We start from the raw sequence: 15,515 nt of genomic DNA on the forward strand, positions 1-15,515 counted from the left end.
AAACCCTTTAGGATCCCTGGTGTACCAAGCTCCTTACAGAGTACAGATCCAGGCCAACACACCAGGAATCCCTGAACTTGGGTTGAGGGGTAATGAGCGTTGATCGCAACGTAGGAACAGGTGTCTTGTCATGAGCCTCCAGGTGGCGGCTGCTCACGGATATTATGACCCCCCCATCTTACAGGGGAGAAAATGTAGGTGGGTCCCAAGAAAGAGATTTTGTCAAAACCAAAGCCTGGACCCTCGGGATCCAGGACCTAAACATAGGAACCTGCCAAAGCTCCGATCTTGTTTCCCAAACTTGGTTACTCATCAGGATCACTGGGACTACTTGGTAAAAATACAGATTCCCAGAGCTGGCTCCTGAAAACTCTGGGGCTGTGTCAAATCAATGCATCCCTGTCTCCCAGATACTGCGTATAGTAAGAAGTTGGTGTTTGATGAATGAATGCTGACTCGGGTCAAAGTACGACCGTGAGAACAGTTTGGTTAGGTTATACGGCCGGCCAAGGGCTGCTTTTTAAAAATGAGTGTGTGTGCGTACATAAAAAGGAAAACAGACTGATGGAAAGACAGACCAGAGAGAAGAGACAGAGTACCGAGTCCCTTCACATAGCATGAATTACAAATTACACAAGCAGTCCAATCCAAAAGGCAACATATACGGGTGGTTTAAAGAAATACAATTACAAATAACCAAGAGGAAAAGATGTTCATTCTCCCTCAAAGTTGGAGGAACCCAGCCTAAGATGACAAGACACTCTTTTCTTACTCAATGGACATACAACATCAGACTGATAACCCCTCATTATCTGGAAGGATCTGGAAAAACAGGCTGGGGAATGTCTTGGAAAAGGAACAGGAGATTGTGATCAAAATTCCAAACACACAGACCCTTCGACCTAACAACAGTCTCGGGTGTGCAATGATGTAAGTGTAAAGAGGTGGTTGGGGGCCTCTTGTTAGAGGGGGGAAATCTCCAGAGAAACGCTGTAAATGCCCAGGGGGCACACGCTGCGTTGGCAGGATGGCATTCCACTGGGGATCTGGGAGTGCTGATGTGGAGGGCGTGTCCAACACACACTGCTAAGTCATCAGTGTACAAAAGGTTCTCAGATGCATTTTAGAAAGTGCATAAGTCAAACGGAGGTGCACAGAAAATCACCAGAAGGGTACACAAGCAGCATCTGATGCTGGTTCTTAAAAATCAAAGTGGGGCAGCCGCGTGGTTCAGCTGGTGAAACGTCTGACTCTTGGTTTCAGCTCAGGTCATGATCTCGGGGTCCTGGGATCGAGCCCTGCATCGGGCTCTGCACTCAGTGGGGAGTCCGCTTCGAGACCCTCCCTCTCCCTCTGCCCCTCCCCCAGCTCGAGCTCGCTCACTCTCTCTAAAATAAATAAATAAAAGTCAAACCAAAGTTAAGACGACTGTATTTTTACAGTTTGAATGCTTTACCAAGTACACGATAACTTCCCACGAAAGAGAGACAACACTGTGTCGTGTTGGTGCAGGAATAAACTTAAAGACAGATAGGAAAAGAAAACAAGAAACAGACCCGAGCAGACTAGGTTAGCGTAGGGTCAAGCGGGGCTTTTCAGGGCAACAGTGAAAGGCTGAACCAGTGAATAAATGCTGGGAGAACATGAGGCCAACGATCTGAAAAACATTGAAGTCGATCCATTCCTCACACATTTTCTGAAATTCAGTTTTTTCTGGCTTAAAAAATTGTAAGGGGGGATAAAACAGTCCACGAGAGTACTAGAAGCACATAGTCCCCCCTCTTTTCACTGGCAAAGGCCTTTCTAAGTGTGACCTCAAAAGGGAGGAATCAAAAAAGCTAAAGACTGACTAGACTATAAAAAATGACCATCAGAATCCTAAAACATCATTTTTTTAAAAAGATTTTATTTATTTGACAGAGGGAACACAAGCAGGGGGAGTGGGAGAGGGAGAAGCAGGCTTCCCGCCGAGCAGGGAGCCGGACGCGGGGTTCGATCCCAGGACCCCGGGATCATGACCCGAACCGAAGGCAGACGCTTAACGACTGAGCCACCCAGGCGCCCCTTAAAACATCATTTTTAAAAAACAGAACTACTTGTTACATCTAATCGAGACCCTTCTCTAAGAAGAGTCCAAACGCCAGAGTTCTTTCTTGCAGACCCACATCTGGAGCGTGCCTACTTGGCCCCTACTGTTTGCACCAGCGAGCGGGGCACAGAGCAGGACTTGGAAGGACATCATCGACCGTCGGAGGCCAGTTTCTGCTAAATGGCTGCTAAAGAAAAAAAGCAAGTCTGCAGAGAAAAAGAGGTATGAACTAAATACAGAGAAACAAGTGGGCCTAAGACATCACGAGGTCCCAGAAACCGGACCAACAGCTCAGCACCCGATTTCTGTCCTTTAGTGGGGGCTTCTATGAGATGCCCTATGACCTTCTAATAAATACCCCTTTTTCCCCCACAAGCTAGTTTGAGTAGGCTTCTGTTTCTGCCCACAGATAACCACCAAACTGCACTGCCCCATGAACAGCCAACACCAGCCCTGTGGCCCTTAGATCCTGGAATCTTCTTCTGGAATCTTCTTCTGTGACCTGGAATATTCTTCTGGAATGTTCTCCTGTGACCTGGAATATTCTTCTGGAATATTCTTCCATGTCCACGCTGAATGGTGGCTTCTTAACATACCCCAAGGAGGACTCCCATAAGCTCTCCATGGACAAATCACACCACTCAACTGTCCAGAAGCTTCTCTTCCCACTACGTGGTACCTTCCACTCACACACCACTTTTGGGATCTGTTTCTGAGAAACTCGGCATTTGCGAACCTCAACTGCACTGCATCGCTAATCCCGATTTAGAAGACTTTCCAGTAAAAGGTGTGACTGTACGTTTATAAATAATGCTTGAAATCGTGGAGAGTGTTGCTTTTCACAAGACAGAGGAAACCGTCAGAAAGAGCCATGGTTATTTTGGGGAGTAGAAATAAGCCATCCTTTTTGTGAGGTGCGGCCGCCCAAGGCACCTTCCAAGCCTCGCTGGATTCCCGAGGAAGACCATCCGGCCCCCGACCAAGCACAAAGGGCCCCCTCTGTGGGGAGGTCCTTATCAGGAACCAACCCTACAAAACACGGACGGAAATTCTCGACAAAACAAGCTCTTCTCCAACATCAAGAAAGGGCATACAGGACAGAGAGGAGCGCATGAAATGGGGGAAGACATGGGTAGCATTTTAGAGTTGACGAAATAAGATTCTCTGAGAACCAGCACGAGCAGGGTGGGGAAAAAAACCTCTCCACCAAGAGGCCTGCCAGTCTTTTCCACTAAGGAAAATTCTAGAATGCTACCAACAGGGCCAGCCTTCAAGGTGGGCTGAAAGTACAGCAGTGTTTCTCCATCACCTGGAGGGCTGGTGAAAGCACAGTCCACAGGACCCCACCCCACTCCCAGAGTTTCTGAATCAGGAGGTCCGGGGTGGGGCCTGAGAAACTGCATTTCTAGTAAGTCCCCAGGTGGTACTGATGCTGCTGGGCAGGAACCCCACTGTGAGAAGCACAAGCCTGGGGGCAGCTGAGGAAGGGCAGAAGTCTCTCTGCAATAGCACTTCTCCTGTCTCCAGGTGTTGGAGGGAAGGCCATTAAAAAAAAAAAAAAAAAACAAGTAAAAATAAAAACAAAAATAAATTTCTTTTTAAAGATGCAACCATCAAAACAACCCCTACTGTGCACGGTGTTTCCCCCCAAACAGATGGCACTGTTAAAAACTGCAGCGAATCGTCAATGTGGCCCAAGAGATCCAGAAAAAGAAAAGTGACCCCAGCAGGGCCAATGCTCCGAGAGCAAAGGAGAAATCCACCAGGACCAGCAGGACCACCCGTATTCAGGCCTCCTCTCTGCTTCTAAAGTCCACCAGCCAAGAAGATTTTGCATTTGCACACCTGGTCACGGGAGCTGAAGTTCAAGGGCAGGTACTCTTTATAGGGCGGGGACCTGGTGTCCAAAGCACTGTGTGCTCGCTGGCCCTTTCTCTTCTGCTTCCCAAGCTCTGCCCCTGCTGTCTGCTGGGCACCCGTTCCTGTATTCACCCTCCCCCCCATTAACACGTATCGTGTTTCTCTACCAGCAGCACACAGCAACTGAAACTCTTTACCTGGGGAGAGGGAGGATGGGGGGGCGAAGAGGAGGAGGGAGGAGTCCCTCCTTGACTCCCAGCCTGGCACCCTCCTCCCTTTGAGGCAGAGAGCACACGGCCCAGCACCCCTGGGTGCAGCCCCCATCCCCTTCTGCATCTCAGAGGGATTATTTTTATCCTATTTGTAAGAATAGTACAGGTCCCGGGAAGAGAGGCCGGAAAACGTGGAAACGTCAAAAGAGAAAACAAAAGTCGTCCCTGATCCATCACTGGGAAAGAACCACCGTGGACCGACACCTCCCCCAAGGTGTGCCAGGGGAGCAAGGGGGCACCCCAACCAGCAGGGATCAGGGACAGAAGGGGGGTGGTGGCAGGGAGCGGGGGCCACCTGCCTGGCGAACGGGGTCTGTCCCTCGGCGGGGGGGAAACACAGAGCTTGAGAGGGCTTCCAAAACCAGCCTAACCCGCTCTTGTAGAGATGGGGAATCCAGACTCGAGGAGGCTGGGGATGCTCCAAGGACGACCGAACCAGGAAGGGGCAGAGCTGTGGCCGTGACCGCCAGCCCGGTCCTCTCTGGTACACTCGAGCACAGTGACGAGAAGAATCTACAGTATCTGGAAATCAACCGCTTTACGTGTCTCTTTCCTGCAGCTTACATAAAGGCTTTTCTGCCCTTCCTTCTCTTGGAGCTACTAGAATTCTGGGACCCAGGGAGCTATTTTAAGCCGGAGCCCACGTCCTGTGTTCACCAAGAGGCTGGCGAGGCAACAGGAAAAGCAGGCTACATTTCTGCGGCTGGCGCAACTTTACCCTCAGGCCAGGCAGGTGTCAGAAACGGAGGGGACAGATGGCACCTCTCCAGGGCCTCGCGGAGGACACGACACCACCTGGTGGCCCGTTATGCCGGGGGCCTGGGAAATGTGTTGGTTTTCTGGGGCTGCCCCAACAAAAAACACGACCAGCTAGGGGCTTAAAGAACAGAATTGTGTGGTGTCCCAGTTCTGGCGGGGGCCAGAAGTCCGAGATCCAGGGTGGGTTCCTTCTGAGGGCCGTGAGGGAGAGTCTGTTCCACAGTCCGTCCCCTCGGTCATCCCTGGGCTCACAGACGGCGTCCTCCTTGGGTCTTCACATCACCTTCCCTTTGTGCGTTTGTCTCTGGGTCCAAAAAAATCGACTCCTGCTCCGACCTCCCCAACCCAAGTGCCCCCAGTCACCAGACACCCCTACGCTAGGTCCCCGCAAACCCCTAAAGGGTTAATGCCTGGGGGTGGTGGTGGTTCTAGACCGCAAGATCATTTCCACTCTCCCCTACTATTGGCGCTAGGGCTTCTCAGGCTGATGGTATCCCTGGGCATGCAGACAGGAATTAGCTACAGCTGCCAAGACAGCAGGAGATTCATCCAAGAGCAATGAGATTGGGGGGGGGGGCTGCCACATGCGAGGACAAGATCCTCCCAGTGCGGGGTCTCAGTGCCCCCGTGCACAGCCCAGCATGCTGCTCCCAGGGAGCGGCATGCAGTAAACACATGTGTCTTGCATGACTAACTTCTCACCCTGTTCTCCCACGCCTCTTGGATGAGCACTGCCTACTTTGGAATCCGACTCGGACTGAAATAACAAAAAAAGCTGTTAGCCCACTCCAAGATCTCCCTCCGATAATACAGATCTGATCACCAGGAAACCACGCCAGTTTTACATACGGAGGCACGTTCCCAAACAGTGGTGGGCGATGAGCATTTGGTGCTGTGACTCCTGGTTTCATAGAATCTTAGAGCTGGAAGGGACCTTCGGAGAGGTCTATTCGAGCAGGAAAAGAAAACTGACTCCAACCCACAAGGAAAGTCCCCTCTAACAATCTCCTCTCCATTTCAGGAAGCATTCGGTCTTTGCAAACATGTAGCCATTTGCATTGTGTTCGCCCACACCGCCCCTGCCAGAAGCCATCCCAGTGGATAATTAGAGCTGAGCACAGAGAAGGCATTTAGCAAACACTTGTTGCTTGATAATCAATTCACGCCATCCTGGCCCACTCACTGATCAGAATGCATCCTGCAGATACTTTACATTTTTGCAGAGTTCCACCCGCGGACCGAATGGGCCCTCACCCTTTAAACAGCTACCTGTTTGCCACGGTCCAGACCCCACCTTGCTGCTGCAGCCACGGGCTCCCATGGCCGCCGACACACACACCGGCCTTACAGCAGCCCCAGAAAGGCAATGCTTCCTGCCTCGATAGTCAAGTGCACAGAAAACCTCCAGGAATAAGGCAGAGCATGAGATGGGCTGGTAGGTCCTCCCTGAAACAGATGCTCCATCACTGTATACCAGCCAGGCATTTCTCCTTGGATTCCTGATTCTCTTCCCCGGTCCCCTTTCTTAATCTCTGATTCCCAAGAGCATTTTCATAACCCATCTTCCCAACTCGGTGCCTCATGCCATCTCTCTTCAGCAGTACTTGGGTGCAAAACCACGAGGCTGTCTGAACACAGGTCAAAACTCCCAAAAACCCACAGGAACCGGGCGTGTAAAATGCACACGTGAAGCTAATGGGGTATACGAAAAGTGAGGGGCAATGGCAACCTTCTCAGCATCACATCCGGTTGTGTTCAGGCAGGGAGGTGGGTCCGACGTGGCCACACCTCATGATTCTCCAAGAGAAGACAAGTCACTGGATGCTCACGGAAGGCTTTCTGATTTCCGGCCAGCAGGTGACCTCCACTATGCCTGCATCTCTTCAGGACAGCTCAGCAGGATCTGGAAGGTTCTGACCCTGCCCTGACCAGCACACACAGAGGCACGATAATGCCGCTCCAAATTCAGTCATCGCGGATCCTCCAAATTCAGTCATCATGGATCAGCACTGTATTTTTTTTTAATTCTTTTAAATTTTTTATTGTTATGTTAATCACCATACATTACAACGTTAGTTTTGGATGTAGTGTTCCGTGATTCATTGTTTGTGCATAACACCCAGGGCTCCACGCAGAACGTGCCCTCCTCAATACCCATCACCAGGCTAACCCATCCCCCCAACCCCCTCCCCTCTAGAACCCTCAGTTTGTTTTTCAGAGTCCATCATCTCTCATGGTTCGTCTCCCCCTCCGACTTACTCCCCTTCATTCTTCCCCTCCTGCTATCTTCTTTTTTTCCTTAACATATGTTGCATTATTTGTTTCAGAGGTACAGATCTGTGATTCAACAGTCTTGCACAATTCATAGCGCTCACCATAGCACATACCCTCCCCAATGTCTATCACCCAGCCACCCCCTCCCTCCCACCCCCCACCGCTCCAGCAACCCTCAGTTTGTTTCCTGAGATTAAGAATTCCTCATATCAGCGAGGTCATATGATACATGTCTTTCTCTGATTGACTTATTTCACTCAGCATAACACCCTCCAGTTCCATCCACGTCGTTGCAAATGGCAAGATCTCATTCCTTTTGATGGCTGCATAATATTCCATTGTGTATATATACCACCTCTTCTTTATCCATTCATCTGTCGATGGACATCTTGGCTCTTTCCACAGTTTGGCTATTGTGGACATTTCAGCACTGCATTTTAAAGAGTTCAAGCCAAGCAAACATCATGCCTTATGAGGACACAACTCACAGCCATCTTGTACTTTTTTTTTTTTTGGCCTTTAATGAAAGAAAATTGGTCAAGCAAATGACTGGTAGAGATCCCGCCAACTGATATGGTTGGGTTGACCTGGTTTGGATGGATTAGCCACCGAACCCTGCTAGGTCACAGGGCATGGGGAGGGGACAGTAACTCTATACTGGCACTCACTTCCTAACCAAAGTGGAGGCAAGTCTGAAAGCCCCAGTCTACCAACCTCCAGAGAAGAACAATATGAAAGTGACTTCTCGCCGTATCAAAGGCTTGAACTATTTCACTGGACTCTAAGTTCCCCGAAGACAAGGATGGCATTCATTCCATCCAGATGTCTGAGTGCTCTACAGAATGGGAAAATGAAAAGAGTGTAAGCCCGAAACGCTGACTGAACCGTACCTAGGAGCAAAGTTGAAAACGACAGTCCATAGGTTTTTTTTTTAAATGGCAAAAACGCTGGGGCACCTGGGTGGCTCAGGCGGTTAAGCATCTGCCTCCGGCTCAGGTCAGGATCCTGGGGTGCCCGCCTCAGGCTCTCTGGTCAGCAGGGGAGTCTGCTTCTCCCTCTCCCTCTGCCCCTCCCCCTGCTCATGTGCTCGCGCTCTCTCTGTCAAATAAATAAATAAAATCTTAAAAAAAATAAAAAGGCAAAAATGCTGAGATTTAAAAAACTTTGAGCTTTTCACTCAAAAGCTTTGAAATTAAAAGATCTGCCACGATATCCTGTTTTATAACAGGATCAGAAGAAAGATGAGAAAATATCCACGAATCAGTTACCTTGACAACACCGAAGAATATGAACGTTAGCCAGGCTGAAGGGTCTTCCTCCGCAGTTTTATGCTCAATCTATATCTTATCACCGTAAAAATGACAGATCTGTTTTTAAGGAGTTCTTCCTCTAGATTCTACCTTAACTAGAGCAATAGTAGTGGTAGTGATACGGCCTCTAACCTTGAGACTGTAATACGTGTTTACTTGTTCGAAGAAAACTGTATTCTTTCACTTGATCTCGGTAAAAGGAAATTGGATTTAAATTTACTCTTCAACTTCATAATATTTGATCCACTAACAATACCTTCATCAATCTTATTGTCTCCTTGCAAGTCAGAAATAGGTAACCATTAGAAAACGTGTAAAAATAGAAAGCAGACCTTCTTATTCTCTCCAAACAACAGAACTGGGTCCAGTAGGTCTGTGGTATTTTTTAACAAACTCCCTAGGTGCTTCTAATGCCCACCAAAGTTTGGGAATCAGGCAGAAGGAATCCCCAACAGAGACATCACATGACTATTTTTACTGTGATGTAATTTACATCCCATAAAATTCTCCCTAAAAGCACATAATAGACTGGTTTTTAGTATATTCACAGACTTGTGCAAATATTACCAAAACTATCTAATTTTAGAACACTTTCATCATCTCAAAATGAAACCCTATGCCCATCAGGAGTCACTCCCATTCTCCCCCCTCCCGGTTCCTGGAAACCACGAATCTACTTTCCGTGTTTATGGTTTTGGCTATTCTGGGTCTCTCGTGTAAATGGAATCATACTGTATATGGTTTTGTGTGTCTGGCTTCTTGCACTTAGCATGATGTTTTCAAAGTTATCCATGTCGTGGCAGGTGTCTACTAGTATTTTGTTCCTGTTTATGCCTGAATAATCTCCCACTGTTGGGATATGGCATATTTTGTTTATCTATTTATGATGTGATAGACATTTGGGTTGTTTCTGGCCACTGTGAAGAATGCCGCTATGAACACTCATGTATAGATTTTCGTGGGCTCATGTTTTTTCAAATTCTCTTGGGTACGTATCTAGAAGTGGAATTGCTGGGTCATAACCCACACACTCCCTTTTTGTTTCACTTCCCTTTCTGAACAATTTGCTGCTCATCAGCGACCCCACCAACCAGCCAATGGGACGGTTCTTACACTGTTGACCAATAAGCAGCCTTTTCAGAGTAACTCAACTTCCTAGAATACAATAAACAGTAAACAGTTCTCGTCTCACATTTGTTCAATGCAGATGGACAGAAGAAAACAGACAGATGCTTCTGGGTGTAGAAGTTTCTCAGGGCAACCTTTACTGACAGGGAATTATTAGGGCTGTTCTATCCGGGGAACCAGAAAAGTATCCAATTATTTGTAACAAAGAAAAGCTCAAAGAATGCTTTGGAAAGTGTTCTACTAGAAGACTTATCCAGAAACTCACATTAGCTCCTGGTGTAATAAAGTTAAGTGGGAATCTACTCATTTAAAGAAAAATTAAAACAAGAAATCAAGAAAAGCACTGGCTATTTGGCAAATGACTCCAAAAGCTCAGATCCTAGTATATTCCTCCAAGCCTCACTCACAAACATAATAAAACATTTATACATAGGGATGCTTTACCAAAAGAGCTTAAAAAACAACTCCTAGTTCCCCTGGGTCTCAGGTGATGCTCAAAGAAGATACTTGTGTTTCTCTTAAAAATAAATGTCATTTCAGATTTTTTTCCCTTCTAATTCGTGAATTCAGTTATCCTTATTGCACATTAAGTCACCACCCCCTATGCCCATTCTCCTGAATACTGAGGCAATTAAAAAAAAAAATAAAGGATGGAAAGATGGGATCCAGGCATAGCCTGGCTTATGAATGGCCAGGTAATCTGGATCAAGTTCCTGTACCACTTGGTGGGGGTGGGGGGAGGTTGGCGCTCCACTTCCTCATGTGTAAAATGGATGGGTTCTATTTATTAAACCAGAGATCATCCAACTTTTTCTTTCAAGGGCCAGACGGTAAATATTTCTGGCTTTGTCACCACACCATGTCTGGTCTCTGCTCTGCCATCATAGTGTGTGTGAAAGCCGCCTTCAACAACAGGCAAACAAAAGAGCATGGTTGTGTTCAATAAAACTTTATTGACAAAAATAGGCTGCAAGCTGAATTTGGCCCAAGGGCCCTAGTTTGCCGAGATGACTTGGAAGGTCCTCCTTAGGGTGACTGTGGAGTAAAACTCATTGGCCGGTGAAACTCGGGAAACACTCACATCATCAAAATCTGACACAAGAGTTAGATGTCCACTGCAAACTCAGTGCTTTAGAGTCCATGTACTGGGACACAGACCTTGGGCTCTTTCTAAAGTTTCCATCCATTGCCTCCTTCTATTTTGGTTGATATATGACCTATGTTCCACTGGCCATCCACCTAGGGCTTGGATGAAGCATCATTCTGTGGGGCTGGAGTCAGGCTTTCTGGGGGCCAGATGATACAACCCAAAAGGGTGGAGGAAATAGCTCTCTAAGGGGCAGAAGTTTGGCCAATAGGAAATAGGAGATGAGAGGGAGGTGAGCAGATCAGACACCTCTGCTTTCCCATGGACTACTCAAAGGCATGGCTCTTCTCTGTAACCCTTCCAGAGAAGTGAACACACCTGCTGGGTGAGACCTGAACAGACCTGTTGGATCTCTCTGCGGTTCACTATCAACACTAGCCAGCATCATGTGACATCTTCCCTCTCTCACCCACTCTTCACTGCTCTGGGCTTATACAGCCTAAATGAAGTGTTAATACTTAATCCTTGCCTCAGGCTCTGCTTTCTAGACAAGGAGAGCTAAGACATCCCCCTCAAGTGATCTTCTTCCTTTAGAAATGACAAACATAAATAAATGAAGCTATTGGATTTACAGTGTACAAAGACTAATACATAAGAGATGAAATATTGACTCATACATTACACAAAACTAATCTTGGCCTTCATTACTGGCTTGAAATACCCCTTCAACGTCCAAACGGTAAAATATATCCTAAACGGTATCTAAAGTCAGCACATCTCCAAAAAGAGGACCTGAACAGCTATGACCATATCACTGCCAAGTGGTTAATAACTGGAAGGCATTTCCGGCCTTCCAGTTACTAAGAGAACTAGACAACACTGAGCTCTCTGTCTCTTGAAATGCAAATACCTGTTGTACAAATAAGAGGTCCCCCTTCACACTAACTTAGGTCCCTGGAAAGGGTAGGATATTAGAATGGCTCAATATCTGGAAACTAAACACAACCCCATTTTTGGCAATAGTCAAATTCTGGTGGGAATATAGCACAAGCCTGTCCTGATACCAGAACCCCTAGGGTTCCTGGGGCCCAAGCTCAGGGCCCCTTTGCATGACAACACACCCTGGAGAGATATAACCATGGGGAGACAAGGAAAGCTGGGGACTTCCCAGAGTCTCCTAAAGCATGCTTTGATGGCCTTGCTGAGTTTATACTATTGCATGAACTTACCCACTGAAACTTCCCGTTAGCCATCTGGCCCAACGCTATTTGTTAAATAATCTGTGCTTCCCCCAGTGATTTAAAATATCACCTCTACCATAAGCCTGATCTATATTTCAGTCTGCCTCTGAATGTCCCTTCTCAATCTTTTTTCCTCTGCCTTTCATGATATTGCCTTACTGCTCCCGGATTCTTCTTATATCTGACAATTATTTCAAAGTCTCCTTCGCCCCTCCCTTAAATGTTTTTCTGCAGGGCTCTCTCCTAGATGTTTGCCCTGGGTGATTTCCTGCATTTCACGGCCTTCTTTCTCTGCTGGTTGAACGAAAATTCTGGGCCGCCATGTGTGTTTGTATGGGTTGGCCACTGCACAATGATGCCAGGCCAAGGGGGCAAGTAGGAGTGAAATCCATTCTGCTCTCTATGTGCCAAGCCAAGCACCCACATGGCTCCCCAGATTCTCATCTCTAGCCAAGTGTCCCCTGAGTCATCCAAGGGAGAATCAGAAAAGACAGCCCTTGGGCTAAGGAACAAAATCCTTAATATGCTATTCAGGGTCTGCACACGATCCCTCCCAGCACTGACTATGGCTTTGCCTTCAGAAAGGCATTTCCCACCCCCAACCCCTTCCTCAGCCCTCAGCCCTCCTGCATCTTAGCTGCAGGGCGTCCCCTCCTCCAAGAAGCCTCCCCTGATCTCTCTAGGGTCTCTCTGGAACGCACTCTCAAAACACCCTGGACTTCTCCTTCACAGCCCTGCTCATAAGGGTCATCAAGTACATCTTCATTTCAAATCTGCTTCCAATGTTAGGAAGATGAGCTCTTTGAGGGGAGGGATGCTTCTTTTATTATTATTACTATATCCCCAGCATCCAACAGTTGGCCTGGGACTTGGGTGAGGCCCAGTGTCTGCTGAATGAATGAATCAATCAATCCAACAGATAAGGATGAATTAAATAGTGCATAAAAGTAGCATGTATCTAGAACGCAAGACCAGGAAGGCAGGATGACTGTGAACATTTCAGAGAAGGTGGGGAAAGGTAAGGAGGGTCCTATCAGAAATAACAGAGAGCCTAGAGCCGGAGTCATAGCGTGAGGGCCCACCCCCCCCCTTACCATACAGCCCGTGAACTCCTGAACTAAGATCATCTAAGCGCTTGAAAAAGGGGGTGGGGGGTGCCCTGGTGGCTCAGTCAGTTAAGCATCTGCCTTGGGCTCGGGTCATGGTCCCAGGATCCTGGGATCGAGCCCTGTTGTCAGGCTCCCTGCTCAACGGGGAGTCTGCTTCTCCCTCTCCCTCTGCCCCTACCCCTCCCGCCTTGTGCTCTCTCTCTTTCTCAAATAAATAAAGTCTTTAAAAAAGAGCTGCTCGAAAAAGAATCAAAAGTGTTTCATAACATGCAAAAGTTATTGAAATTCACGTTCCAGTGTCCGTAAATAAAGTTTTATTGGAACACAGCTACACTCGTGGCTTTGCTTTTGCATAAACACAGAGCTGAGGAGTGGTGGCAGAGACCACAGAAACCTCAAGGACAAAACCAACGTAGTACCTGGCTCTCTACAGAACCAAGTTTACCAGCCTTTGACCTAGAACCTCTTGGGATCGCTATATCCCCGGACCCTGCCCCCAAGCCCGTGCTAAAGTCTGGGCCTCAGAAAAAAAAAAAAAGCTGCCACATCCTGTCAGTTACTGTAACATGGGATTCTAACATCGGGTGAATAAAGAGGGGAGAGTTAAATTAACAGTAGCATACCCTTGCAACAGGCTATCCCACGGCAGGTTACAAAATGAGCCGGACTAGCAGGTACATGTATACAGAGATGGCCACAGTATGCTGTCCGAGCAATTTCTAGAACATGGATCATGTTTCCAATGTATTATAAAGCATAAGCATGCAAATGCTTGGGCAGTTAGAGAATATACAAATATCTGGAGGGCTATATGCATGATAAATAGCTTTAGGGAGTGGAACCGGGGATTTTTACTTTTTTTTTTTTTTTTGGTACCCATTGAGTTTTTTTTAACCAAGAATATACCACTCTCTAATTAAAAAAAAAAAAAAATGCAGATTTTTAGAAAGCCTCTTTTACCACTCACCCACCTCCAGCCCCTTTGCAACAGCGTGGCTAATTCCGGATGAGAACGGGCCCAAAGCCTTGCTGATCTCAGGATCATATGGTCCAATTTCTGCATTTCACAGATGGGAGCTGTGCATATATACACTTTCCTCTGAAACTTCAAAGGCCGGGAACAGTGCAAAGCTACTCATGTGTTTGTTTTGAGGAAGCTTAAGATTAGAATGACCAGAAATAGTTCTACTTCCCTTTTCCTAGAAACCACAGTTACCTCTTCAGCTGGAACGCACCCCTCGAGCCTGCAGAAGGCCGGTTGCCCAGGGACGAGATCTGCTTTCTCTGCTACTCCCTCTAAAGAGCAGCTGGTCCTCCAGTTAAAGTCAGGTGGGTGCAGACAAGGGAAGTGAGGGGCGAAGGCCGAGCCAACACGTGGACAGGGATTAGATTTCACATCCTGCCTTGGCACACAGATCTGTGATGCCCCCCACGTCTAACCTTGTGTGTTTCCATCCTCCGGGGAGGCATGAGGTCAAGAGACAGAGCTCTTAGCTGCACTGGCCTACCCTGCCCAAGACCACCTTGCTAGAGAACCTGCCGCTCCTCCTTCTATAAACCTTCTCCAGCCTTCTTGCAGCCCACTCGAGAGCCCTCCTGCTGGGGTCCTGGAGTCCCTCTGAAGGCCCAGGAAGCCCACAATCACTGGGGACAAGGAGGTGTCTGGTCCTAACTCAGCTCAGAAATGCACACGGGACCTGTGTTATCTATTAGAATAAATAATCCCTAAGTAGCCCCAACATTTCCCAAAGAACATTCCAAGAAATGCCAGCCAGTGAGCTACTACGGGGAAGAGTAAGCAATGTGTGGTGAAGTTAGGGAAATCCCTCGCTTGCAACCCTCTTTTGGGAGTTTCTGTCTCTCATCAGCCCATTCCATGTTCCAAGATAATCACGCAATAGCTAAACCTGGTTAACTTGACTCAAACCAGCTGTTGACCAGAGAAAAACCTTTGGAGATTCGGAAAACAGCCCTAGACCATGAGGCTGGGTTCAACAGAGATGCCCAGGGGCGGCTGTGAGTTTCCAGGGAGGACCCCCCTCCCCCGACCCCGAAGGATGGGCTTCCCAATCCAGCGCAGACCCCCGACGCCCAGCACCGTGGGAGGAAAGCGAGAACCCACCGCAGCCTCTGAGGCCGGTTTCCGAGGAAAAAGTCTAACCACTGGGAGAGGCGAGAGGCGGACAGAAACGCGGGGGCCGGTGCAGGATGCTCCCCAGCGCGGGACTCACCATTGGTGGCCGTGTTGACATAGTAACGGCGGCCCTGAGGAGACAGGTAGCTCTGCCAGCCAGGTGGAAGGACAACAGTCTGGCTTTCCTCTCCGAGAGGAGGGGGGACCATTCCAGGCTTCTGCGGAAGAGGAGAGAAAAGGTCACACACGCCG

At 48.0% G+C, this 15,515-nt stretch overlaps 1 protein-coding gene and 1 long non-coding RNA gene across 9 annotated transcripts in view; one reads left to right on the forward strand and one right to left on the reverse strand.

The window, feature by feature from the left end:
- GAS7 (growth arrest specific 7) overlaps window positions 1-15,515 on the reverse strand; it is a 198,210-nt gene that overhangs the window by 65,197 nt on the left and 117,498 nt on the right. For all 6 annotated transcript variants that reach the window (XM_027625377.2, XM_027625376.2, XM_027625381.2 and 3 more), the window contains exon 2: window positions 15,361-15,481. In XM_027625377.2, the coding sequence (XP_027481178.2) occupies window positions 15,361-15,481 (121 nt within the window). The remainder of the gene's footprint in view (window positions 1-15,360; window positions 15,482-15,515) is intronic.
- On the forward strand, window positions 2,667-5,077 carry LOC113939387. 3 transcript variants are annotated; one of them, XR_003525219.2, is made up of 4 exons: window positions 2,667-2,876; window positions 3,745-3,964; window positions 4,318-4,435; window positions 4,781-5,077. It is a non-coding gene; the product is annotated as an uncharacterized LOC113939387 (long non-coding RNA). The 3 variants fall into 3 exon arrangements; XR_003525220.2 differs by lacking the exon at window positions 2,667-2,876 and adding an exon at window positions 2,927-3,364 and having other exon boundaries at window positions 4,605-5,077; XR_003525218.2 differs by lacking the exon at window positions 2,667-2,876 and adding an exon at window positions 2,927-3,364.

This window comes from Zalophus californianus, chromosome 16 (assembly GCF_009762305.2).
Source record: "Zalophus californianus isolate mZalCal1 chromosome 16, mZalCal1.pri.v2, whole genome shotgun sequence".
NCBI classification, from domain to species: Eukaryota; Metazoa; Chordata; class Mammalia; order Carnivora; family Otariidae; genus Zalophus; species Zalophus californianus.